Here is a 24,945-nt window from a genome sequence, read left to right as displayed (position 1 = left end):
CTAGCTAAACACCTCTTCTATCGTTGAGCCAGTTGATCAAATCGATGTACATGCCGGTTGTGGTTTTGTCTGCGGGATCTGTTGCCCAGTTCTTGATGCTTTCCAAATACACGTCCAGCAGGTCTGGGATCAGACTTTTGTCGAAATTCACCAGACTGCGGACAATATAGAGCGAAACCTGGTTGCAGGCTAACGAGTGAGCGCGGAACTTAGACTTGGTGGCAGCTCTAGTTTGGATATCCTTCAGATTCTCAAACAGCTCGGACTTATTCTGTATAGACACTTGGATAGGACTCTTTGTAATTAGTTTAATGAGCTTATGAGCTTTTTCGCCGAGCTGTTTCTCCAAAGTGAGTCCCATAACATCCAGAAGAACAACAGCAACGTCCATTTTGAGTTTGTCGGTAGAGCGTTTGTTGACGAACAGCTCCAGCAGGTCCAACACTCTGTTTTTGAAAAAGACCATCAACTCACGTGCATCCTGGACCTCCTGTTTCCGCTGGTTACCAGACTTACTTTCCATATTGTTTAAGGCGTCCTGTCTTTGTTTGAAGATCCGGGACAGTGTCGAGTCAATGGCCATCATTTGCTCATCAGACATACTTTCCACGTCGGACTCAGACTCCTCAGACGAGTCCGACGCCTCTTCGGACAAATCCTCGTTGTTTTCAACACCAAGTGCCTGAGCAAGCTCGCTGCTGGTCTTGCGGTCCACGTCCTCAAGCTCTAGTGGATCCTCAGAGTCGTCCATGCTGACATCAACAGAATCAGAGTCTGACCCTTGCACTTCCTCAGAGTCGTCTTCCTCGTCAACTGCCTCGTTGAACAGCTTTTCACGTCCCTCCTTGTTCTCCTTGGTCAAGACAACCTCAAACAAACGGTCGAGTTGCGGCTTTCCAACCAACGGAACGAGGTTCTGCCAAACACTGGCTGCCACTTTCTTCATCAATGACAATTTCAGTGTTAAATAAGATAGAACCAAATCAACAAGCGTGTCCACCAACATGTCTTGTGCACTGGAATCGGTGTAGCTATCAAAGGCCGACTTCAAATCGGTCAAAATCGATCCAGACTCCTCGTCTCCAGAGTAGAGTTGCAGCAATCCAACAGAGAGCAGCAGCTCAAAAGATTCAAGCAGCTTTGAGTCGTCAGACTCCTTCAATTCGCCGATCGACTGCAGAATCCGCACACAGTCGACTTTCAAGTCTTTGAGGTCGTCCTCGAACTCTTGACGGAGAACAAACTCAGACTCGGTGAAATCAGTGTCTTTCTCGATCAATTTGGTCACTGCGTAGTATGGCCATGTGAGTTTGCCTTGCTCCAATCCACCAGACATGATTTCCAATAATATAGAGTACAGTCTCTCCAGCGAAGACTGGGCCATTCTGTCGGTATATCTGGTACCGTCCTCTAATTTGACATAGGCATGTTTGATCAGGTAATCCAAAATGCGTTCATAAATATCCTTATCCTTAATAGCAGACTTCTTAGCCCTCACAAGAGTCAACAACGAGTCAAGCGCAAAAAGCTGGTACTTGATGATGTCTTCTTCAACGGAATATTCCAAAGAAATCAAAAAGTCCACGATTTGGACCAAAGTCTCGTCTGTTTGAGCAGACGTTATCAGATCATTGGTGATTTTCGATTTTGTAAGACGGTCAAAGTGCAACGACACACCCAGAATCGTCTTTAAAGTTGGCAAAAGTCTATCCTGATGAGAGATCGAGGTAGCTGACAAATGAGACAGTGTCTTCCGGGCCAGTTTGTTCAATAATCTATCAGGGTTGGAGCTCTGGTTGATCAAAGTGCGCATGAGGTTTGGCGACAAAATGTACTCCATTTGTGATCCAGAAAGTGCACTGTTGTCCAAAATCATGTTGAAAATTTCCAGACCATTATATTTGCGTTCAGGGGATGAGGACTGGGAGAAGAACTGCTCGTCAATACACGTTTTCCAGAACTCAGAAAGCTTGATGTATTTTGTTTCTGTTTTCTGTTTCTTGGACTTGCGCTCCTTCAACTCCGGAGTGGTTCTATCGGAGTTTTGAATCAGTTCGTTCAACAACGGAGTCCAAACAAAATGCACGCTTCTGGACCATCCTCCCTTTTTCTTGGTCTCTTCCTCTTCGTCAGAGATAACATCCACGTCTTTCATGATTTTAGCCAATGTCGGTAAATTACCTTTCGAGAGAGGGTTTCCGTTCTGCCATTTGTCGATTTCAGCGAGACTGAAGACTGTTTGACGTTTTTCAACGGGAATGCTCAATGCAATTAAAAGTCCTTCGGTGGTCAAAGTGAGACCACTGGAGTCGATCTTTTGAAGAAGGTGCACAAGGGTATCTGTGAGTTTGGAACTTGACGAGATCTGGAACGTCAAAAGTGATTTGAAGATCGTTGCAAAACATGCTTCTCTAATCCATGGCTTGAATAGAGATAAATCCACTAATTTATCGGTGACCTTGCCGTAACTTTGAGACTTTCCAGAACTAAGATCCTCTGCGATGACTCCCGAGTTCAGGATCGATTGCAAGCCGAAAAGCTCGCCGAATAGCACGCTTCTGGCGTTTTTACCAGTGTTCCTGTTACTGACAGAACTGGCAAGTTTTTGGGATAAATCGGTAACAAACTTGTCAACGGTGTACTTTGCCTGTTTTTCAATCAGCTCAAATAGAACCTCGCTCAAACAAAGCGAAAATCCAAGTCTAGCACTGGCTCTTGAAGAAGAAAGACCTTTGATCAGTCTGTCCAAAGCGTAATCCCACTCTTTTGCCGAATCGGCTTCTCGAAGTTCTGTGATCAGATCAGATGCAGCAGAAATCCGCTCGTCTTCAAGATCAGACGCCAACCGGTAGTAATGGTCCCTGGAAACCGCCATATCAAGTCCTCTAAACAAGATATAAAATGTTGACGAAAAAAAATATCGTCGATCGACGCAGAGTGTTTTGGCACAACCAAGCGTCGAAAAAGGTTACGCAGCCAGGAAATTTGTCGAAAAAGCTTTTCGTTATTGGACTAAACAAGTGTTTTTACCTTTAAAGCTCAATTGCAATATATCAACATAGAAATGTCTGCGTGGCAAAAGGCTGGAATCTCCTTCAACAAGTACTTGGCAATTGCTGCCAGAACTGTCCAAAAGTCGCTGAAAAATGAGTTCAAGGTGGCTGCTGAGAAAAGATACGTTTCCGAAGCTAAGGTCCAAAAACTCGAGAAGGGAAACATTGTGTCCACCACCGACTTGGGTGTCAACAAGACTGCTTAGATAGACATGAATCAGATATGATATTCTCAAACTGGAGGTATCGGCATGATGAAGAACTCGTGTTCCATTGCACAATGTTTTGGCCACTGTTCCGAGACCTTAGCGGATTTCGATTCGGATAAGCACGGAATGTGGTCTCTACATCACATGGCAATGGTTTGGCAAGTGATCAAGAGTGTACCGATGCTTTTGTAGTATCCGTAAATACGGTACGTTCCGTTTGAACGAAATCAGGCGGTGTAAAGATGTAGATGTATTTCCAGTCTCCACGAAATTATCCATCCGTGTTAGCATTTCCTTCTATATTATTCAGTTGTTGAGGGACAACAAGCGGTATAAAGTCTATATACAGATGATTTTGTTTCCACGTGGTCTTATGACCCGGGTGTCCATGCGGCCCATCTTGAGAACCGGGTTATTTCAACCTCGTTGTCTTGTTAGTACGTTCGCAGCACCCCGGCCAAATCTGGACATCAGACAGACCCTGGATCATCAGGCACGTATATCTTTTGCGCACCGGTGTTTCAGTGTGTCCAGAGTCAAGTTTGAAAAGCCTATCGTGCCCGAGAAACAGCCAGAGACAAAGAAGCCCAAACACTGGAAAGAACGCTATTTTGGAGTGGTGGAAGAGGATCAGAGCGAGGCGGGCTTTTCGGAAGTGCGAAGACTGCTCAAGCTTGCGCGAAAGGATATCAAGCTATTTTCAGTGGCTATTTTCCTGCTCTTCATCAGCGCGTTCATTGTGATGGCCCTGCCCAAAGTCACCGGCCAGATTCTTGATTCGACCCGGCATTTTTCCAGTTTAGAAGAGGCACGTTACTACGGTTTGACGCTCTACGAACTTTTGGCTGCTGTTGGTGTGCTGTTGGGTGTCTACACAGCAGCTACTTTTGGCAGAATCATCATTCTTCGAGTGCTGGGTGAAAAATTGGTAGCCAGACTACGTTCCACAATCATGAGAAACGTGCTTCGCCAGGATATGGAGTTCTTCGACAAAAACAAGGTGGGAGACCTCATCTCGCGTCTTTCGAGTGATGCGTACGTTGTCTCGCGCTCTGTCACACAGAACATGTCTGACGGTATCAAACATTCCATCGTGGGAGGCACGTCTATTGGAATGATGTTCTACATTTCGCCAACTCTGTCGATGATCATGTTTGCCTTTGGTCCACCTCTACTTCTTGCCTCTTACATTTACGGAATGATGATCAAGTCGTTGAGTAGACGGTTGCAAAAGGCAACAGGTGGTCTCACGAAGGTGGCTGAGGAACAACTAAACAACATCAAAACCATCCAGTCGTTCACAGCAGAGACGAAGGAGCTCCACAGATACGACCAGCAAATCAAAGAGGTGTACAAGATCAGTTATAAAGACGCCTTGACCAACGCGTCATTCTTCGTTTCCACTGGTGTTCTGGGTCATGCCACTTTCCTTCTCACTCTGGGACTAGGTACCAACTTGGTGTTTAGTGGAAGTATGACTGTTGGAGATTTGGCAGCATACATGATGTACACCGATTACTGTGGAAATGCCACTTTCGGAGTGGCTACTTTCTATACAGAGCTTTTCAAAGGAGCAGGAGCAGCTTCCAGACTGTTTGAGATCCAAGATCAACAGCCTCATATCAACCAGATCCCCGGCCCCAAAATTTTTAATTCCAAAGGTCACATCGAGTTCAAGAATGTCACCTTTGCCTATCCTACACGGCCAGACAACATCGTGTTTGACAACCTGTCTTTCGAGATCAAAGCGGGCTCTAACGTGTGTATAGTGGGCCCTTCAGGTAAGGGAAAGTCCACCATTGCTTCGTTGCTGCTTCGTTTCTACCAGCCGCTTTCGGGCCAGATTTTGATTGACGGTGTGGATATTACCAAGTACTCTGTGCACTCGCTGCGTCAACTTCTCGGATACGTGCAGCAGGAACCTGTTCTGATTCCTGGAACTTTGGCAGAAAACATCAAATATGGCTTACCGCAGAACGTCAAGGTGACGGCAGACATGATCGAATGGGCCGCAGCAAAGGCAAATTGCGACTTTGTCCAGCATTTCCCAGACAAGTTTGCCACAGATATCGGGCCTAAAGGGTCTCAGCTGTCTGGAGGCCAGAAACAGAAGATTGCCATTGCTCGGTCCTTGATAAAAAATCCACCGATTCTGATTCTGGACGAGGCCACATCTGCCCTGGATTCGAAGTCTGAGAACGCTATCAATCTGACAATTTCCAACCTGATGCGTGACCAGAGCATCACCACTATTTCTATTGCGCACAGACTCTCCACGATCGAGAAGTGCGACGAGGTGTTAGTTTTGGGCTACGACGGCCGTGTGGCGGAAGAAGGAAAGTTCAAGGAGCTGTATGCAAACCACGATAGTATGCTGTACAAGCTTTTGAACGAGACGCAGAAGCCAAAGAAGCAGGCCTCAGAAGCCCAAGAAGAGCCTGAAGAGGAAGACGGAGCAGCAGAGAAGGAGGAAGTGGAAGCTTCTTCGGAAGACGTTCTGAAAACGGCGTTTATCAAACGAAACCCTGTTCTGCGTGACGACTTCAAAGAACACAACGAACAGAAGAGCCTCAGCTAGCGGTGACCTCTACTACACGACTAATGACATATAGATAGATTAAATTGATTCCGACTTTTCTTCCTAATTGGCGTCGATCGACGCTGGCAAAAAAGAAAGTAACCGGACGATCTGTCGTTGCGCCCGGCTGGCAAAGGAAAAAAGAAAGTGATGGCCAAAAAAAACTTGATTGTGTTTTCATTTAGACAACTGTGGTGTTTGTGTTGACTGGATACCGTAAATAGCATAACGCCAGTCGGTATGAGTGCAGCAGCGATTCTTCAAAAGGAGCTCAAAGAGCTCACCAAGTCACAGCCTTCGTTCCGGATTGAACTGGATTCTGATAACATCTTCCTTTGGGATATTGGGATGTATATTCCGAACCCAGACTCCAAGTATAATGGCGCTTACTTGAAATGCCAGATGAGATTCCCTAATAACTACCCATTTTCTCCGCCAGCGTTCCGCTTCACGCCACCGGTGTTCCACCCTAATGTTTATAAAGACGGACGTGTTTGCATTTCAATCTTGCATGAGGCAGGCGATGCCTTCAGTGGCGAGCCATCCAACGAAACGTGGAGTCCTGCGCAATGTGTGGAGTCTGTGCTGGTGTCGATCATCTCGCTTCTTGACGACCCAAATATTAACTCGCCCGCCAACGTGGACGCCAGCAAGATGTTCAGAGACCACAAGGACGATTATTACGACATTGTCGCCAAAGACGTGGAGCGGTCCAAGGAGGCCATTCCTGACGATTTCGAGATTCCAGATGCCAACGCGCGCGCTCAGGCCGATGATTACGAAGACGAATGGTTCTACCAGGACGAAGAAGACGAGGACGACGAGGACGACGAGATTGATGAGGACGACCAAAGCTTCATCGACGACGAAGAGGTCGAAATGAGCGAGGATTACGGCGAGGATACGTCCAAATAGACTCAACGTGGGATTCATATAATAGCTATAATGATTGTGTTTCGATTACGGGTTGTAGATGAGCCGCACCGCTAGGGTTTTAAAATCTATAAAGATTGGAAAAAAAACTTTGTTACTATGGCTAAGAAAGACAAGAAGAGCAAGGAGGCCAAGAAGGCCCGGATGGCCCAGAAAAACGAGAAAAACAACAAGAAGGCCGACGAGAAGCTGAAGAAACTGTCCAAGAAGGCGGGTGATGACCTGGAGGACGATATGGATCTGGACGAGCTGCTCAAGCAGTTGGCTCTGGAACAGGAGAAGTTCGAGGAGATCCACGTCGATGTGGTTGACAAACCTCTCAAACGACTGAATGCTACACTTGTGGCCAGTAACACCAACGGCCGTCGTGAGCTTGTGTTGTTTGGTGGAGAGGTGAACACGGGGCAGACCGTTCATTTCTTCAATGATCTGAACGTTTTCTCTGTGGACTCGAAAACATGGAGACGTTACGTTTCGAAGAATGCGCCGCTTCCCAGATCGTCGCACGCAATGTGCTATCATCCGTCGGGAATTTTCGTGATGCACGGTGGTGAGTTCTCGTCGCCAAAACAGTCCACTTTCCACCACTACTCAGATACATGGATTCTGGACTCCCAGACCAAGGAGTGGGCTAAGGTCGACGTCAAGGGACCGCCGACCCGTAGTGGACATAGAATGGCATGCTGGAAGAACTATGTGATGCTCTATGGAGGGTTCCGTGATCTTGGCTCCCATACCACATATCTGAACGATCTGTGGCTATTTGATATTACCACCTACAAATGGAAGCAGGTCGAGTTTCCAACGTCACACACCGTTCCTGATGCACGTTCCGGACATTCATTTCTTCCCACTGAGTTTGGAGCCATCATCTATGGTGGTTACTGTAAAGTGAAGGCTGGAAAAGGGTTGCAGAAAGGAAAAATTTTGACTGATTGCTGGGCCTTGAACATGAAGAGCGATCCTGCTCAGAGCCGGTTTGAGCGTCGTCGTAAACAGGGATTCCAGCCCTCGCCACGTGTTGGGTGTTCTATGCAGCACCACAAGGGCCGTGGTTTGTTATTTGGAGGTGTGTTTGACTACGAAGAGACAGAAGAAACTTTGGACTCGGAGTTCTACAACTCGCTGCTGTCCTATAATATTGAGACCAACAGATGGTACACGTTGAGCTTGCGCTCGGCAAAGAAAAAGACGATAGTGAAGAAGGAGAAAGTTAATAGAGACCGGGAGCTCGAGGATATGCTGAACTCGATTTTGGCAAAGAACAATTTGGCAGATGACGACGACGAAGAGAAGCCAGAGCAGGAAGATGAGGAAGAGGAGGAAGAGGAGACGCTCGAGGTGCGCAACCAGATGCCGCATGCGAGATTCAACGCGCTGACCTGCGTCTTGGACGACAACCTGTACATTTACGGAGGAATGTACGAGGCCGGGGAGCAAGAGTATAATTTGGACTCGTTTTATTCTGTTGACTTGTCGAAACTGGATGGAGTCAAGGTTTTCTGGGAAGATCTGTCTGAGTTGGAGCGGAAGGACGCTGAGGACAGTGAGGATGATGACGACGATGACGATGATGATGATGAAGACGACGACGAAGAGGAGCAGACCAGAGAAGTTTTGGTGGCAGAAGAAGAAGAAGAAGACGAAGAAGAGGCGGACGAGGAGCCAGAGATTCCAGATGAGCATCCATGGCTCCCTCATCCAAAGGCGTTCGAGTCCCTGAGAGCGTTCTACCTGCGTACTGGAGCCGACTTCCTCACCTGGGCTATCAGCCAGAACCCGCATACTCGTGGAAAGCACTTGAAGACCAAGTCGTTCGAGCTGTGCGAGACCAGATGGTGGGAGAGAAGAGAGGCTGTGCAGATAGAGGAGGACAGTCTTGAGGAGAGCGGAGTTACTGATGTCATAGAGAAAGATTTCTCCAAGGGACAGAAGAGAAGATAGATGCATATATTAATACATTACGCAAAATGGATTCCAACCTGGTGGAAAGCATAGAGGAGTTTGAGGAAGTCGGTCTGGTCCATTTTGGCTGGTCTCTGCTCGCCGTAGCCGGTTTCGTTGAGCACTTTGGTGACGTTCTCTTTCACGAGAGCAGCAAAGTCGGCCTTGGCATCCACCATCATCTCGCCGTTCTGCTCGCTCAGAACCGCAAGGAACGCTTTGTAGTTTGTCTCGAGGATTTCCAGGATCTTGCTATTCCTGAATGTAGCGTTCAAAGTCTTGTTTTTTCTGTTGAAGCAAAATCGTAGCAGCCCGTCCCATTCGTTATAATCCAGGTTAGGCCGTGGGTTCTTGGGTTCCACCTTAACCACCGACGACTCGACCTTTGGCGGAGGACGGAAATTGTTCTTACCCACCTTCATCACGTGCTTCACGTTCGCCCACATCTGCGCGTTGGCACTCAGTCTATTATAAAGAGAGTCTCCAGGCCGGGCGGTCAGGTTCATGGCGAACTCTCGTTGGAACATCAAAACGGCGATTCTTGGCGGTCTAGGCATGCTCAGAAGCTTGAAAACAATACCAGACGAAATTTGGTACGGCGTGTTCGAAACACAGACGTCAAAGTACGGCAGGTTGTCCAGCTTCATAAAATCTCCCATGATGATCTCCAACTTCTTCTCGTAAGGCGTTCCATGGACTCTCTTTGTCAGCTCGGCGGCCATCTTCGGGTCGACCTCCGACGCGATGACCTTGCGTGCTTTTTCCAGAATCCGCATCGTCAGGTTACCGGTACCAGGACCGATTTCCAGCACCACATCAGACGGTCTGATTTCTGCTTTGTCGACGATCCCTTGCGCTATAAGCGGATTTTTCAAAATATGCTGTCCTAGATCGGTGTTGAACTTGAACACCTTGTTCATCTGGTCGCCGGTTGGCGCAGGCTTGTTTGCAAACTGTTTCTTACCAGCTTTCGGCATTATGTACACTAATTTAAATTTTTTTACTCGATATCTGAAAAATATTTTTTTAAAGGGCTGTGCATGCACCTGCTACCAAATACAGGGGAATCCCTATTATACATTAAATACGGTCATTATCGTAGGATGCGACTCGTCGTGCTTGGGCGGTTCCTAGCGAAGACGTTGCCCGGGCACGTTGCTTGATCACACGGAGAGGCGTTGGCTCAACCAACATGGTTGGAGACCGCCGAGTGTCAAGAGCCGTGTATGGTCGCTGTGGTGGTTTCTGTGGGGTGAGCTCGACTCTTTTCACCAAAGTCGACCTTGGAATCTTACTTCCATGGCCCAATTGTGGTTTTGTGTAGCTTGTTCCTCTGATGGTGGAGGTGAGAAGACTGATTCGGGACTTTTGCGATATAGGCAGAGGAATCTGTGTGATGGAGGCTTGTGCAAACTCGAGTGTTCGTTTTGGTCGGTGGTCTTTGTTGTTTGGGTCTGGAACCGGCAGTGGCACGTACTTGAGCAGTTTCGTAGACTTCTCAGCTGGTTTCTGGGAACTAGTTTTGTACAGCTTTGCATTCGGGGTAATGAAAGGATCGGACTGTGAAAGCCTTTTGCTTGCTTTTGGTGAATGTTCATTGATGGTCATCTGATCCATGTTCAAAACAAGATCCTGCTCAGATTTGTCAGCCGACTCGTTCTCCTTATCTTCGAGCTCGCCCATCAGCCGGTTGAGAAGCGACTTGCTGGACTCCGTGCGGAAAGAAACCTCTGACTCGTCGTCTTCAAGAATCTCAAACTCTAATGGACTCTTCTTTTTAGCAGACGTTGGATTGTACTCGATCATCACGGGTTTCAACTGGAGAGCATCAAACAACGATCCTCTCGAGCGAGCAGGCTCCATGTTTGTCTCTGGAACGTTTTGTCTCTGCGACTTAAAATGCAGTTCCTGGATCTTGATGTACTTGTAATCGACCGCGTCTTTGCGTCGAATCATATGATCCTCGGTCAGCAGCTTCTCCCCCACTGCTCGTTTCAATATATCAACCGACTCTCCAATCGATTCGAGTCCGCGCAAACTCGATCCGCCAAGCTGGCCTTTAAGCTCTATTTCGTCCTCGAGCTCCTCCAACCGTCTCTCGGCTTCCTTCATCAACGTCAAAAATATATGCTCCCAGCGTCGGTCGATGAGGTCACGTGACATGCCTTTCACTCCGGCTCGCAGCTCGTGGAGATGGTGGACCAGGTCTTCGTATTTGGCGATCAGTTTCATCAGCGACTTGGAGTGTTTTGCGATGGCCACGTCACTGTAGTATTCGAGGGCCTGTGGCACGATCAGAATCGACGCCTGGATTGGTTCCAGCTTGCTCTCCAGCTGGTGGTACAGTCCCAGTAGTCGCTCATCCAGCGAGCTGAAAGTCGGCATGCACGACTTGATTTCGGTGCTGTTTTTGATTTTGCCTGTGATTTCGGAAACGTCGAGCGGCATGAGCTTCTTGACGGGACTGGTATGGAGCATTTCCTGCAGTGTTCGGAGGTCTTTGAAACAGTTGGAGATTTCGTCGCTGATCGACCCGAGAACCACTCTATCGAGCTCCATGTACCTCACGGCCACGGGCAGTGTCTCGCGGTATGCCAAACTGTATCTCTTAGCTTCCAGAAGCGTCTCGCATAGCGGTTCAAGCCGGCCAACGGTGGATTCGAGCTCTGGGTCTGACTCGAGCTTGGCCTCCACCGTGCCAATCAGTTCAGGCAGCAGAGCGTCTATCGAGTCCAAACACTTCTGCGCATTGATCACTGTATCTTTATTTTCGGCCACAGCACTCAGACTCGTCAAGGCGGCGTCGAGCACCAGGAACTCTTGCAGAAAAACATGGATATCATTGATAGCAGCGTCAAGGGCTTGGCGGTCAAACCGAGAAAGCTTGTCGGCCCTCAATTCCCGGACACGCTTGCTAGCGTCGTTGAAATGATCCAACCGCTTCATTCGATAAATTACCAACTTTATCAATCTGTTTTTTCTCACCAATATTATGTTTACTATTTACCTAGATAGGTTTGCGGCTGAAAAATATTTGTTGATTACGAAAGCATCGTCTAATTAAGGTTGGCCTGTTTCTCGTACAGCTCCACGATCTGCTCGCTGGAAGTGGCGTCCTCGAGCGCCTTGTCGTCTCTGATGCGGATAAACCGCGGGAACCGCAAAGAAACGCCCTTGGACCCGTCACCCAACAGACTGGCACCTGCTTTGTACACGGGACTTTCTGTGAAATCTGCCACCTTCACCTCGAAAAGCATTGTGGGCTCAAACCAAATCTCCGGAGCACCTCTGGAGCTTGTTTTGTCGTATATGATGGACCCCTTTGGCTCGGCAACCTCCGTGGGTTTCAGTTTCTCGGTCAACGTTGCAAACATCTCGTCGCTGAAACCTGTTCCGATCTTGCAAATGGCCTCGTATTCTCCTGTGTCGGTGTTGTAGCTCGCAAGAAGAAACCCTCCGTATCCTCCTGTCCTCTTTCCTTTTCCAACATAGGCTCCAATCACCACCAAATCCAAAGAGTCTCCAACACCTTCCAAGTAATCTTTCTTGAGCTTCAGCCAGTTGCGCGACCGTTTGGAAGGCTCGTATAAACTGTCCTGTCCATTAAGAGTTTTGATCATGAGTCCCTCACAGGCGTCTTTCACAGACTGGTCCAAGAACTTGGTGATCACGTCCAAATCAGAGGAATCCAACTTCTCAGAAAACCTGAACTTGCCAGGAATCACCTTCAGGTTGTCGTACATGTACTCCCGGCGCTCCTTGAGAGACATTTTGATTAGCGACTCGCCATTGTACAACAGAATGTCAAACGCAAACAGACAAACCTGAACGGTGATGTCTTCCTCCTTAACGTCTTTCCTTTTCCGTGTAGACAAGATCTGGAAAGGTAGAATTTTCTCCTGCTTCTTATCCCAAGCAACACACTCGCAGTCCAGAATAAACGACTCGACACCAGGATTCAGACGCTTGAGCTCCTCCACCACCGGAATCAGGTCGGGATATCGCTGGGTCATGTTCTCTGAGCTTCTCGAGTAGACTCTTAGCGTTCCGTCCGGTAGCAAGTGCACCTGTGCTCTTTCTCCGTCGTACTTATACTCGCACGTGAACTCCTGGTTTTCGAACTGGTCCAGAATCTCGGTGATCGACTTGGTAGGCTTGGCAAGCATCGGTTTGACAGGAATGCCGGGTTTTAATGTACAGTGATCCATCAGGTTGAGAACGCCGTATTTGATGGCTGTCTCGATGATAAGCTCGTGGTTCGGCACTTGCGAGAACGCCTCTTTGATCTGCTCATCGGCCTGGGCGAGCACGTCGGGATTGATCTTCTTGCCCTTCTGTCTCATCTCGTTCTCTGCAAGAGCTTTGGCCAGAGCCACCACCACAGACTTTTCTGCAAACTGGATACGCAGCGATCCTTCGAGCGATCTCATGAGGAACTTGGCCTCGCGGGAGTCGCACGATGTGAGCATCTTGTTGATCATGGCCAGCTTCTTGTTCTGCGAGGACGAGCCCGAAAGCCCAGCGATCTGCTTCAGGTTGTTAAACACCTGGCTCACAGTGAGAGGTTTGGGTTTAAACATCAGACTCTGTTTGGAACGCGACTTTTGCGCAACGAGACCAATGTCTCCGTATTCGCCCATGTCCTCTTTCAACTGCTGCATCGAACGTCCTGTGCCAGAGGCAAGGGCCTTCATCAGCAGAGTCTCGCCCAATCCCAGTTCCAGTCCCTCGTAGTCGGGACTCACCCGGTTGATCGTGAGATAATTGACCTCGACAAGGTTGCGGATCTGGTCCTCCTGTGTCTCGGAAATGCTTAGGACGTGGGTGAACAGCTCTGAAGCAATCTCAATGCACTTGAGTCTGCCGGGCTCGTTTTCGAGGGCCTCAAAAACCTCACATAGCTTGCTGTACGGGATCGGCTTGCCCACAGGCAGATCAGGAACCTTCACATCGGGCTCCATCTTGAGCAGCTCCTTTGCGTCCTCCAGCTCGTCTGCACTGGTCTTCGGGGTATCGTCGCTCTTCAAGACCTTGTTGGACGATTCAGGAGTCGGACTCCTCGACCGTTTCTTCGCTGCAGTAGACTGGCTGCTCTGGCTGCCAAAGAATCGAGCAAGCGTTTGTTGTTTCTGAGTACTCTTCATAATATTAGTACTTAGTCTAACAAACATATAAATTGCAAAATCAAGTTTCGCGACGCGACTTAAATTTTAAGTGTCTCTCCAATGATCAATTAAATTATCTTTCTATACAGTTATGCGGACTCGTAATGCTCCCAGTTGTCCAAAATGGCCTTGATCTTCTCAGAGCCAGTGAGCTTGTAAACATCCTCAAAGTACTCCTTGGTCAACTCGAACGGCTTGGCGGTCAAGTTAGGGATGTACTTGCCAATCAAGCTGGCTGGCTTAACAGCAGACTTTGGAATCTTCTTCACCAAGAATCTCTGGAAAGGCTTAACACCAGATCTCAGATAAGAAGAGTGGAAAGGAACAGAGATTCCCTTCAATGGAATACATGCGAATCCTCTCTCCAAGTCGATAGGCTGTGGCTTGGCCAAGGACTTCTTGGAGACCTCGTCCACAATCTCACTCAAATGCTCGGCAACCTTCTCGAGCGACATCATCTCCTGCAATTTGACAATGTCGATCTTTTGCACCTTAAACACATTCAATGTGTTGGTCAAAGAGTCAAGAGCTCTCAAGTCACCAGCGGCAACGTATTGCTGGTTCTCCACGTTGAAGTTGACAATCTCCAACAACCAGCCGGTCTGTTTGCTGATGTGCTCAACAACGAATCTCAGGGCAGAGTCGTTGAAAGTAGCTGAAATTCTGGATGGGTTAACGGCACACATACCATAGTTCGATCTGCCCAAGGCGTCTCTAGGAACGGCCACCTGCATGGTCATACCTCTGTAGAAAACAACGTCAACCAAGGACTCGATAGGCATAACATCGGCCAAGGAAGAAAGGGCAGAATACTCACCAAGAGAGTGTCCGGCGAACATAGACTCGCTAGGAACAAGTCCCTTGGACTTCATGTCTTCAAATGTAGCCTTCTCCATAAGAGTAAGGGCTGGCTGTGTGAATTGGGTGGCTGAAAGCAATCCAGTTGGCGATCTGAAGGTGAAGGTGGTAGTGTTCTCGTCGATATCCTTAAAGATCTTTTCAGATCTGAGTTTTCCATCTTCGTCAATAGTTTCAAACATCATGGTAATGTAGTTCTCTCTAATGGCTCTACCCTTTGGACCTCCAAAGTAGACGGTCAACTCGTTAGGGTTGTTCTTCACGATGTCCAAAATAGAGAAACCGTAGTTGTTGATGAAGTGCTGGTCGGCTCTGTCCCACACCTCCTTGGCAACCTCAGAGGAGTTGTACAGATCCATACCCATACCTTGTTCCTGGGAACCTTGACCAGTGAACACAAAGGTAGAAACTGGTTGGTCGATCTCGGCCTCTCCAGTCAAGACGACTTCATCGGTCTCAACCTTTCTAGTCTCGATCTTGATGATCTTTCTACCGTTGATCATAGCAACGTGCTCGAGCTGAGTGGTCAACTCATCGTTAGGAAGAACCATACCGACAAAGTTGGCCTTGTAAGCTCTCATTCTAGAAGCAACACCGTTGGCAGCGTACATCTCAACCAAAGATCTGACTGAGGCAGAGGAGAACATACCGTGGGTGATGGTACCAGGCAAGTTAGCGTAGGAAGCAAACACCTTAGAAACGTGGATAGGGTTGAAGTCACCAGAAACAGCGGCGTAAATCTCGTTAGAACCTGGTGCTTTGGTAACCAATGCTCCAGACAATGGAACAGGGTTAGGAAGCTGGACAGGTTGCTCGATTGGGCTACCGTTTCTGCTCAAGTAGTCGACAACAGGGTTTCCGTGAGAAACACCGGCTCTGTAAGAGATCTCAGCAACTTGCTTGATCTCCTTAGATGGCATCTCGTAGTAAACCGCACCAGTGGTCTTAACAGAAGAGTAGACATTTTGGTTCTTGAAGTAGTAGACAGACTTGCATCTGAAAGTCAAAGTCTTACCCAAGAGGTCAATTGGCTCGGAGCCAAGGTGGAACCACTCCTTCGATTGCAGAACAGCAACGTCCTTGTCGCTCTCAAGACGAACCTCCATTGGAGTCTCGGTAATCTTCTCGAAAGTGTTTTCGAAGTCGGTGTAAGAACCTCTGTAGAAGAAAGCGGAGGTCACCTCCATGATGGCCTTGCCAGCTCTGTAGATGGTACCAACAACCTGGACAGTCTTACCGGTAGGACCGTTGACAACAGAAACAATTTCAGCATCGGAAGAAACCTCATCACCAGCCTTGAGCAATTCAGCACCTGGCTTCATACTGTAAGCGTTGGACAAGTGAACCAACTTAAGAATGTCTCCATCAACAGTTTTAGGGAAGATAGCCTTCATGATGGCTCTCCAACCAACAACAATGGCGAAATCCATTGGGGCCAATTGGTCTCTTCCAACTCTTGGAACGAAGAATTCACAAGAGTTACCGACAGCATGAGTGAGCTCTGCAATAGAGAGCGGAGTGATCTTGGTCAAACCACCATCGATTTTAGAGCTAACGTCGAAGTCAAGGTCAACAGGAACCTTGGAACCGAACCACACCTTCCAGTAGAACTCCTTGATTCTATTGTTTCTACCCTTGGTAACTTCCTGGATAGGAGCGAAACCGTCAGATTTCTTGTAGGTGTAGAGCAACTCCAAAGCAACTGGGGTGCCATCAGCGGTTCTGTGTTCAATCAATTCCATCTTGATCAGAGAGTCGGCAGCAGAGATTCTGACAATCTCCTTTTCCTTACCCTTGATTTGACCAAACAGGGAAATGACGGTCTTAGATGGGGTATCTGGATGGAAGACTCTGACCTTGTAATGCTCAGAAGGAGCCAACACCTTCTTGACAGGGTTCTCAACAAAGTTGTAACCTTGAACAGATCTGTCAGCAGAGATGAAGGCGTGTCTCCAGTTCAATTCAGAACCGGCTAAAAGCTCGAACCAAGCCTCAGTGTCAGGCAAAGTGGAACCAATAGCGTACTCGACGGAGTCAGCAGACTTAGTAACTTCAACACCTGGGATCGAGTCCAACTCAGCATGGCTCTTGCCAGTGAAGTACTCGACAACTGGGATCTTGGAGGCATCTCCACCATAGACGTCCTTCAAAAGTCTCTCAATGTGTCCTTCATGGACATTGTCAAGAATCTCCTTGATTGGTTCATCGACCTTGTTGGTGAATTGAGCAGCAACAGGACCGTGCAAGATACATGTTCTTTGGACGTCCTCGTCAACAACAGCTTCGAGGTCTTCGGATTGCCACAAAGAATCCTTCTTGAAGAAGACTTCGAATCTCTCATCGAGAATTGGAACGAAAGGAACTGGCTTTTGGCCTGGGTTGGAGCACATAGCAAGGAAATAGTCGCAATCCTCAGCATTGATCAGTTGAACCTTAGCTTCTGGGTAAGCGTTGAAAACGGTCTCCAACACTGGATCTGGAGTCTCCAGCAAGCTGAAGCTCTGGATCAAAGAGTTGGTCTCGCTAGCAGAGAAACGTTCCTCAACTCTTCTCAAGAACTTTCCAACAAAGTTTCTCAGAGTGAAGTCGATCCATCTCTTGGACTTTCTGACGTACATGAGCTCAACACATCTCTTGGCAACTTGTTCGTAAGTCATGTCTTGAATGTCGCAAACACCGTCTTCGTTCTTTCCAAACCATGGCTTTTGGAAGTCGGCGTTGAGCTTCTTGATGATGTAGTCACGCTTCTTCTCCAAAGCATCAAGCATCTTTGCTTTTGGAAGAGAGAACACAGTGTCGTCCATCTCCTTCCAGAAGATAACTGCTCTGGTAGCAATCTTGTGGATTGGTTCACCCATCTCGGACTTGACAGTCAAGATACCTCCAGCTGGTTTCTTGTATGTCTGCTCCCATTTGGAGTCAGGAACACCGGCGCAGGCAGCAATGGCTTTCTTGGCGTCTGGGGAGGTCTTACACTCCTTGGCAACCATAACTCTGGAACCGAACAGAACACCATCGAAAGGCATTGGTGGGTAGTTGAACTTGGTGGACCAAGCACCAGTCAGGTATGGATAAGTGTCCTCAGCAGAACCGAATCCAGAACCTGCAACAAGAATGATGTTTGGATATCTTCTGATCTTGGAGTACATCTGCAAGACTGGTTGATGGAAGTCCTCGAAAGAGTGGTGACCACCACCTCTTCCACCAGTCCATTGCACAACAATCGGGAAGTTAGGGTGGGCCTTAGCAATGTTGATACATTGGCTGATGGCGTCAACAGAACCTGGCTTCAGTCCCAAGTGGGTCAAGCCCAGAGTCTCAATGTATTCGGAAGCAACTTCGAGAGATGGAACACCAGCTCCAATAGACAAAGATTGGATAGGGAATCCCTTGGCTCTCAGATCCTTGATCAATGGAATACCCCACTGGAGCATTCTTGGGCTGACATAAATTAAATTAATACCGATTCCAGAACCTGGAGTGATGTTCTCGGCAACTTGGGTCAAAGCCTTGGTCATCATTTCTGGGTTGAAGTAACCACCGCCAGCAATTTCGATATGGTATCCGGCCTCGATAGTGGCAGCAACGAATTCTGGAGAAACGGTACTTGGAGTCATACCTGGGACCATCAGTGGAGCCTTTCCTAACAATCTAGAGAACTTGGTGTCCACGTAGACCTTTCCCTCGGAAGTCTTGACCAACTTTGGTTGGAAGTTCTTGACCCAGTTTTGAGCGTAGATGAGCGAAGATGAATTCACGTCAAAGAGTTCTTGCTTGTAACCAAAATCAGAGTCTTCATCAGGAACGTTCAATTCACCAGCCATGATGATTCTTGCACCAGTTCCTTCTTTGTTTCTGTGAGTAAGGAAACCAGAACCAACACCAGGACCGAAGTCAACAATGTGGGTAGCCTCAAAGTTGGTAGCGGTTTCCCAGTTGACGGCCAAGAGAGTGATAAGTTCAATAAGTCTCGAGGAAATAGAACCGGTGTAATTTCTGAGGTCAGATCCGTCGTAGGTATCGTAAACTGGAATTTTCAAGTCCTCAGCCTTGAACTCGAGACCACTCTTCTTGAGGTCCTCCTTGATTCTGTCAGATGCTGGAGCAAGCAGGTGAGAGTGGAATGGAGAGAGGATTGGCAGGAATCTAGAAGAGAACTTGAGCTTTCTTTCGCTGTATGGGATACGGGATTGCTCCAATCCAGATGGAGCCTTTGCCTTTCTCAAGTTCAGGTTAAGACCGTAAAGAGATTCTGGAGGACCAGTCACGACCAAGTTTCTGGCACCGTTGACCAAGGAGATGCTGATCTTCTTGGCATCTGGCAAATGCTGATTTGTCTCGTCCACGAACTTTGTGACTTGATCGTATGTGAGGTCTCTAACAGAAAGCATAGGACCTGGAGTACCTTCTCCGTTCTCCTCGGAATCCTTCACAGAGCTTGGGGCCAGAGATGTAGATGGGTAAGCTTGGAGACATCTGACACCAAGGTAGAAGAGGAACTCGACAGCTTTCAAAGCTTGGACCTCGAAGGACTCCCAGGAGCCAGCAGATGCAATAGCAACAGCGGTTGGTAAACCTTGGGAGTGACCAGTCGATCCGCTCGACAGCTCGTTGAGTTGGCCAGGTGTGATACCCAAAATTCTGCAGGTAATAATGTAGTGACACAACTGGATGACACAGATCAATGGACACGAGATTGGGATCGAAAGCAGGTGGTCTGTGTTTGGAGTCTGTTCTGGCTTCTCAAGCCAGCTAATAAGATCGAAACCATGCGTGAAAATTCTGTCGAGGTCGGAGGTGGAGGATATAAGAGATTGCAATTTTGATTGCACGGTGTACAAGAATGGAGCCACCAGTGGGTTGTACAGATCGTAGATCTCTCTCAATTCCTCGAAGTAGTCTTCGGCGCTTCCCTGTCCACCGAAGATCATATAAACGGACGCCTTTTTGGCCTTGGCAGCTTGAAACAGGGCGGATTGGATTGGTTCAGGAGTCAATCCAAAGTCCTTGTCGAGGTAAAGCTTACCGGCATAGTAATTCTTCAAAATGTGAGTCTTGACCTTCTCCAACGTGGTTGGGTGGGCCTCAGATGCAAGACATTCGGCAGCGAAAGAGTGGAGGTCTTTCTTTGACAAAAATCTCGTATCAAATTCGTTCACAACGAGTGAAATGGCGTCGTGCTTCTCTGATTCAATCACATCTGAGCGAACGATGTAGCCCAAGAACATCAGCAGGAGTTCGGCTTTGGAAGCTGGCTCATCGTCACCGGCGTAACCTTCAGTAACGTCGGGCAGGGACTTGTAGAAGCCTGTGGTCAAATGTTGGTAGAGTAAGTAATTAGAAGGCGGAGTCAAGATGGTGGTCTCGATTCCGCCGTGGGTAATCGCTAGCGGTCTGTTCACTGACATGACAACAGCTAGTATGAAAAAAAGCTGTTAGTACAGTAGTAATCAAAGTTTATGTACACCACGTCTCGTCAACAAAAAAAAGAAGGGCTGTGCTCGAGAAAAAAATTACTGATAATTACTAGTTGGCCCAACAAGACTGTTGGGATTGGGAATTTTGTTGAGAGCAGGGTAACGTGGCGCGTTGTGAAACTTTTACGCGCCGTTTCATTTTTTTTTCTTTGGCCCTACACAGCCAGAAATTGTGTTATTCTCGCATTTCTTAATTTCGCCAAACACAGCCACGTTTCCAGGGACCCCTAATTTTTTCGTAATTGCACACATCTTTCAATATATTCTTCTTGTGCACAGCCCTATTTGATATACTGGCGGACTAACACAAATGTCTGACTTCGTGGTGGACCTTTCGCAACAGATGGTCGTCAAGGTTTTCTCCTTGCTTGCATCGTGCGTGTCCCTCCTGTCCTGGACTTTGTACTCGATTGTCTCGTATATTATGCAGATTGCTCTTTCGTTCTCCACGGTCCTGATAGTTGCCGTTCTGGTCTCGCTGGCTACTTATGCGTATATCCATTACAAGTACCTGACGGTGTACTCGCGGCTTCCAGAGGATCCGAAGCGGCAGGAGCCTTTGATCGATACATTTCTGGAGAATGCTGGCGCCGAGCATAAATCAAGGCTTAATTATCTGGATGAGTTCCTTTCTGCGATCAAGATCTTTGGATACTTGGAATCACAAGTGTTCAATGAGCTGACAAAGAGCATGCAGACCCAGAAACTTGATTCCGGAGAGATCGTCTTGATGGACGAGGATTCGGGCTTTACTATCTGTGTTGAAGGAGAGATCGAGGTGTTCTGCAAGATAGGCAGTTCAAGCGACGAGAACGCCATTTTCATCAACGAATCGTCCAAGAACTACGTCATTGTGGACAATGTCAAGTACAGGTTGCTGAACAACGTGAAAAGCGGCGCTCCGCTGTCTTCCCTGACCAGTGTGCTTAACTTGTTAACTTCTTCAGATCCACCTTCTAGAACAGAACGCTCCAACTCCGAGGGTGGACTCCCGGTTCCTTCTGACTTTGCTCTTGACAATAGAAAAGTTCCAGAGTCTCCAGTCCCGCCTGTTCAGTCGGCCAAAGAACCGTCTCCACTAATTGCTATTCCAAAGAACAACTGCACCATATCCATCATCCCCAAAGAATCGTTTGCTAGACTTGCTTACAAGTATCCCAAGGCCACCTCTCATATTGTCCAGATGATCCTCACAAAACTGTACCGGGTCACGTTCCAAACAGCCCACGATTATCTCGGGCTGACCCCTGACATCATGCGCACAGAGATCAACCTGAACGAACGCTACACTAATGTTCTGCCGCCGTATTTGCGTGAGGATGTTGTCGAGCACTTCCAGCCAAGACTTTCTTCTTACAGCACTTTGAATGAGTCTGCCTCAATGTCAAGAAAGACTCTTAGCTCGCGGTCCAGGTTTCCAAGATCAGAGTCGGCGCATTCGAACCCTGTCTCCAGATCAAACTCCCCAAGAGCATCCGGGTCTTACAAAACTCCGTCAGCTAAAATGATAGACTCGTTCAGCTCAGATGCCGACGATAGCAACCAGAGCGACGACATGTTACCGCTGCACCGCTCGCGCAAGAGTCTCACAAAGATGAATGGCCAACGTATGAGCCGTCCAAAGTCTGCTCGTCAGTTCACGCTCCTGGCCAGAAATTCCACCAATCCAGGAGATCTGCTCACAAACGCACCTCTGTCTCAAATGGATAAAGTTGATAACATCGAAGACAAGGATATTCTGTTCCTACGAGATAAAGTCTCCAACAACGGCTCTGTCACCGATCAGGAGTCTATTGTTCGGGCTACAATTGCTTCCAGTATCTGTGAAACCATCGGTGTGGACCGTGGGCTGTTGTCCTTCTCGTCTCCAGGTAGACGTTCTTTCTCGTCGTCAGTGCTGAGCTCTCCGTTGATAACAGCTATGAGCATTGTGAAGCCAGATCCCAAGATAAGCAAGGGGGCCCCGAACTCCAAGATCCGTACGTTCTCGTCCACTCAGAACCGTTCTGATGCGCTGGACAATGGATTGGAGTCCATAGAGTCCAGCCGCAAAAGCTACATGGACTTTGAGAATATCAAGGGTGACATTGCCAATGCTATTAATCTGAAACAGATCCCAGCTGGAACTAAAATTATCGAGGCTAACGAGCACACTCCGGGAATCTACTACGTGATTGAAGGATGCTTGAGAGTGACTTATATGAACAAAAACACCGATTCGGAGCCAACTGAGGAATTCATCTACGATATCAAAGAAGGTGGAATAGCAGGATATCTTGGAACTCTGATCGGTTCGAAGTCATTTGTCGATATTACGGCACAAACTGGATGCTATGTTGCGTTTGTGCAAAGGGAGGTGTTTGAAATTTTGAACGAACGATTCCCGTACTTGCAACTGGCTATTGCCAAGAATCTCTTGCGTATTCTAGACAGAAGACTCCTGTTGGCTGACTATGCAATGGAATGGGTCCATACTTCTGCCGGAGACTCTCTGTACTCTCAGGGGGATCCTGCCAATGGTATCTACATTGTCTTGAACGGTCGGTTCAGGTCTCTAAAGACATTGGACAACAATGACCAGCCAATCATCGCTTCGGAACATGGTCAGGGAGAGTCGCTGGGAGAAGTTGAGGTTCTGACCAAAATCAAGCGGAGCTCTACCGTGGTTGCAATCCGTGACTCAGAGTTGGCTAGAATCCCAAGAAGTCTGTTTGAGATGATCGCATTGAGCAATCCATCGATCATGGTCAAAGTGACACGGATTGTCGCAAATAGGTTTATCACGTCAAAAGAGCAGGAATTGGGGTACGAGTCTACCGGTGGAACGGCTCCTATCAAAGAAGATCATTTCATCAAGAACTTCAACAATTACAGAACAATCACCATTCTTCCTGTCACCTATGGTCTTCCCGTGCTGGAATTTGGTGAGAGACTCGCTACCGCTTTGGAAAATGTGAACAAGTCCACCAAGATGCTCACCCAGTCAACAGCGTTGAGCCGTCTTGGAAAACACGCTTTTGACCATTTGGCGAAACTGAAGCAAAGCGGATACTTTTCCGAACTGGAAGACAAATACGACATTGTCACGTATTTGGTCGATACTCCTGTGAACTCGTCGTGGACCAAAACCTGTATTCAACAAGGTGACTGCATTTTGTTGCTGGCCGACTCGCAACGTCCTCCTGATATTGGAGAGTTTGAGCGACTGTTGGTCAAGAACAATATCTCTGCCAGAACAGAACTCATTCTGCTTCATCCTCAAAGGTACGTGGAACCAGGACTCACTAACAGCTGGCTGAAAAACAGAATCTGGGTTCATTCGCATCATCATGTTCAGCTGTCCTATGATACAAATGCTGTGCAACCGCAAGTGGAGTACGAAGAGATACCTAAATCTCTCAATACTTCGAAGCTTCTATCATCCACCACTGCCAAATTATCTGCCAATCTGAAAAACATCCTCAATAGCAACGAGTTCATACAGCTGATCAAACAGACCCGTGAATCGTTCAAGTCGAAGAAGTATTATCGGCCGATGCAAGAGCATAAAGACGATTTTATGCGCCTAGCCAGAATTCTGACGGGCCAGGCAATTGGACTGGTTCTTGGCGGAGGGGGTGCTCGTGGCATCAGTCACATTGGTGTGATTGCAGCTTTGGAAGAAAAAGGAATCCCTGTGGACTTTGTTGGAGGTACCTCTATTGGAGCATTTGTTGGTGCTCTGTATGCTCGCGAATATGACCTCGTGCCTGTCTATGGCCGTGCTAAGACGTTCTCCGGACGGATGGGCTCCATATGGCGGTCTCTTCTCGATCTCACTATCCCACTTACCTCCTATACCACCGGCCATGAATTCAACCGTGGTATTTGGAAGGCCTTTGGAGATTCGAGAATTGAAGACTTCTGGATCAAGTTCTATTGCAATTCCACCAACATCACCGAATCGGTGATGGAGATTCACAGTTCCGGATACGCGTGGCGGTACGTTCGTGCGTCGATGTCGCTTGCTGCTCTGCTTCCTCCTTTGACAGATAACGGAAACATGCTTCTTGACGGTGGATATATCGACAACTTGCCTGTACAGGAGATGAAACGTCGTGGAGCCAATGCCATCATTGCCTGTGACGTGGGATCGGAGGACGACCGTTCCAAGATGTACTACGGCGAGTCTCTAAGCGGACTATGGGTACTTCTGAACAGACTGAATCCGTTCTCTATCCATCCTAATGTGCCTACGATGACGGATATTCAGATCCGACTGGCGTACGTTGCCTCTGTGATTGCACTGGAGAAGTCCAAGAACGCCAAGGACTGCGTTTATCTGCGTCCGCCAATCGAAGGTTATGCTACGCTAGATTTTTCGAAATTCGACGAGATCTATAAGGTGGGGTCGCGGTACGCCACAACGAGCTTGAACAAGCTGGAAGAAAGTGGAGAACTGCCTCAGTTCAAGACCAAACGGCGAGAACTGAACAGAAATCCAACTCTTCAAAGAAGAAACTCCATATAATAATAAACTACACTACGCTATTAATTTCCAACAATAATTAAAATTCATACACTATTTTATCAGATATTGGCAGCGTCCGAGACAAGAATCACAGAATCTCCTCTCACGAAAACCATATCGGTCTTCTTTGTTTTGGATTGTATATCGGAAGAGCCTTGGTCGACGTAGAAAATGGTCTCTGTAGCGTCACTCAACACCATATTGCAATGCATGTCGTA

At 47.8% G+C, this 24,945-nt stretch overlaps 16 protein-coding genes across 16 annotated transcripts; 9 read left to right on the top strand and 7 right to left on the bottom strand.

The window, feature by feature from the left end:
- Positions 1-4: 4 nt before the first annotated feature.
- Positions 5-2,875, bottom strand: OGAPHI_005629 (uncharacterized protein; the record flags this gene model as incomplete). Its single annotated transcript, XM_046206831.1, has 1 exon — positions 5-2,875. The coding sequence occupies one exon, from the start codon at positions 2,873-2,875 to the stop codon at positions 5-7; it is 2,871 nt and encodes a 956-aa protein (XP_046059466.1).
- OGAPHI_005628 (uncharacterized protein) lies at positions 2,806-3,259 on the top strand (the record flags this gene model as incomplete). The annotated part of the gene is made up of 2 exons (XM_046206830.1): positions 2,806-2,851; positions 3,039-3,259. 2 exons carry the CDS (start codon positions 2,806-2,808, stop codon positions 3,257-3,259), a joined length of 267 nt encoding a protein of 88 aa, XP_046059465.1.
- Positions 3,260-3,635: 376 nt separating this feature from the next.
- Positions 3,636-5,840, top strand: OGAPHI_005627 (uncharacterized protein; the record flags this gene model as incomplete). Its single annotated transcript, XM_046206828.1, has 1 exon — positions 3,636-5,840. The coding sequence occupies one exon, from the start codon at positions 3,636-3,638 to the stop codon at positions 5,838-5,840; it is 2,205 nt and encodes a 734-aa protein (XP_046059464.1).
- Positions 5,841-6,080: 240 nt separating this feature from the next.
- On the top strand, positions 6,081-6,755 carry OGAPHI_005626 (uncharacterized protein; the record flags this gene model as incomplete). The annotated part of the gene is made up of 1 exon (XM_046206827.1): positions 6,081-6,755. One exon carries the CDS (start codon positions 6,081-6,083, stop codon positions 6,753-6,755), a length of 675 nt encoding a protein of 224 aa, XP_046059463.1.
- A 117-nt stretch (positions 6,756-6,872) lies between these two features.
- Positions 6,873-8,717, top strand: OGAPHI_005625 (uncharacterized protein; the record flags this gene model as incomplete). Its single annotated transcript, XM_046206826.1, has 1 exon — positions 6,873-8,717. One exon carries the CDS (start codon positions 6,873-6,875, stop codon positions 8,715-8,717), a length of 1,845 nt encoding a protein of 614 aa, XP_046059462.1.
- A 17-nt stretch (positions 8,718-8,734) lies between these two features.
- OGAPHI_005624 (uncharacterized protein) lies at positions 8,735-9,694 on the bottom strand (the record flags this gene model as incomplete). Its single annotated transcript, XM_046206825.1, has 1 exon — positions 8,735-9,694. One exon carries the CDS (start codon positions 9,692-9,694, stop codon positions 8,735-8,737), a length of 960 nt encoding a protein of 319 aa, XP_046059461.1.
- A 103-nt stretch (positions 9,695-9,797) lies between these two features.
- On the bottom strand, positions 9,798-11,663 carry OGAPHI_005623 (uncharacterized protein; the record flags this gene model as incomplete). Its single annotated transcript, XM_046206824.1, has 1 exon — positions 9,798-11,663. One exon carries the CDS (start codon positions 11,661-11,663, stop codon positions 9,798-9,800), a length of 1,866 nt encoding a protein of 621 aa, XP_046059460.1.
- On the top strand, positions 10,333-12,545 carry OGAPHI_005622 (uncharacterized protein; the record flags this gene model as incomplete). Its single annotated transcript, XM_046206823.1, has 4 exons — positions 10,333-10,637; positions 11,064-11,585; positions 11,912-12,151; positions 12,275-12,545. The coding sequence occupies 4 exons, from the start codon at positions 10,333-10,335 to the stop codon at positions 12,543-12,545; spliced, it is 1,338 nt and encodes a 445-aa protein (XP_046059459.1).
- On the bottom strand, positions 11,774-13,861 carry OGAPHI_005621 (uncharacterized protein; the record flags this gene model as incomplete). Its single annotated transcript, XM_046206822.1, has 1 exon — positions 11,774-13,861. One exon carries the CDS (start codon positions 13,859-13,861, stop codon positions 11,774-11,776), a length of 2,088 nt encoding a protein of 695 aa, XP_046059458.1.
- On the top strand, positions 12,948-16,716 carry OGAPHI_005620 (uncharacterized protein; the record flags this gene model as incomplete). Its single annotated transcript, XM_046206821.1, has 4 exons — positions 12,948-13,447; positions 14,025-14,533; positions 14,840-15,265; positions 15,380-16,716. 4 exons carry the CDS (start codon positions 12,948-12,950, stop codon positions 16,714-16,716), a joined length of 2,772 nt encoding a protein of 923 aa, XP_046059457.1.
- Positions 13,972-20,789, bottom strand: OGAPHI_005617 (uncharacterized protein; the record flags this gene model as incomplete). Its single annotated transcript, XM_046206817.1, has 2 exons — positions 13,972-20,141; positions 20,729-20,789. The coding sequence occupies 2 exons, from the start codon at positions 20,787-20,789 to the stop codon at positions 13,972-13,974; spliced, it is 6,231 nt and encodes a 2,076-aa protein (XP_046059454.1).
- On the top strand, positions 16,822-18,195 carry OGAPHI_005619 (uncharacterized protein; the record flags this gene model as incomplete). The annotated part of the gene is made up of 1 exon (XM_046206820.1): positions 16,822-18,195. One exon carries the CDS (start codon positions 16,822-16,824, stop codon positions 18,193-18,195), a length of 1,374 nt encoding a protein of 457 aa, XP_046059456.1.
- Positions 18,224-19,314, top strand: OGAPHI_005618 (uncharacterized protein; the record flags this gene model as incomplete). The annotated part of the gene is made up of 2 exons (XM_046206819.1): positions 18,224-18,273; positions 18,543-19,314. The coding sequence occupies 2 exons, from the start codon at positions 18,224-18,226 to the stop codon at positions 19,312-19,314; spliced, it is 822 nt and encodes a 273-aa protein (XP_046059455.1).
- On the top strand, positions 20,528-24,727 carry OGAPHI_005614 (uncharacterized protein; the record flags this gene model as incomplete). Its single annotated transcript, XM_046206814.1, has 1 exon — positions 20,528-24,727. The coding sequence occupies one exon, from the start codon at positions 20,528-20,530 to the stop codon at positions 24,725-24,727; it is 4,200 nt and encodes a 1,399-aa protein (XP_046059451.1).
- On the bottom strand, positions 23,201-23,548 carry OGAPHI_005616 (uncharacterized protein; the record flags this gene model as incomplete). Its single annotated transcript, XM_046206816.1, has 1 exon — positions 23,201-23,548. The coding sequence occupies one exon, from the start codon at positions 23,546-23,548 to the stop codon at positions 23,201-23,203; it is 348 nt and encodes a 115-aa protein (XP_046059453.1).
- OGAPHI_005615 (uncharacterized protein) lies at positions 23,783-24,067 on the bottom strand (the record flags this gene model as incomplete). Its single annotated transcript, XM_046206815.1, has 1 exon — positions 23,783-24,067. The coding sequence occupies one exon, from the start codon at positions 24,065-24,067 to the stop codon at positions 23,783-23,785; it is 285 nt and encodes a 94-aa protein (XP_046059452.1).
- Positions 24,728-24,945: the final 218 nt, after the last annotated feature.

Source organism: Ogataea philodendri (genome assembly GCF_020536065.1).
Source record: "Ogataea philodendri strain CBS6075 chromosome Unknown scaffold3, whole genome shotgun sequence".
NCBI lineage: Eukaryota > Fungi > Ascomycota > Pichiomycetes > Pichiales > Pichiaceae > Ogataea > Ogataea philodendri.
This window is presented reverse-complemented; position numbering and strand designations above follow the sequence as displayed.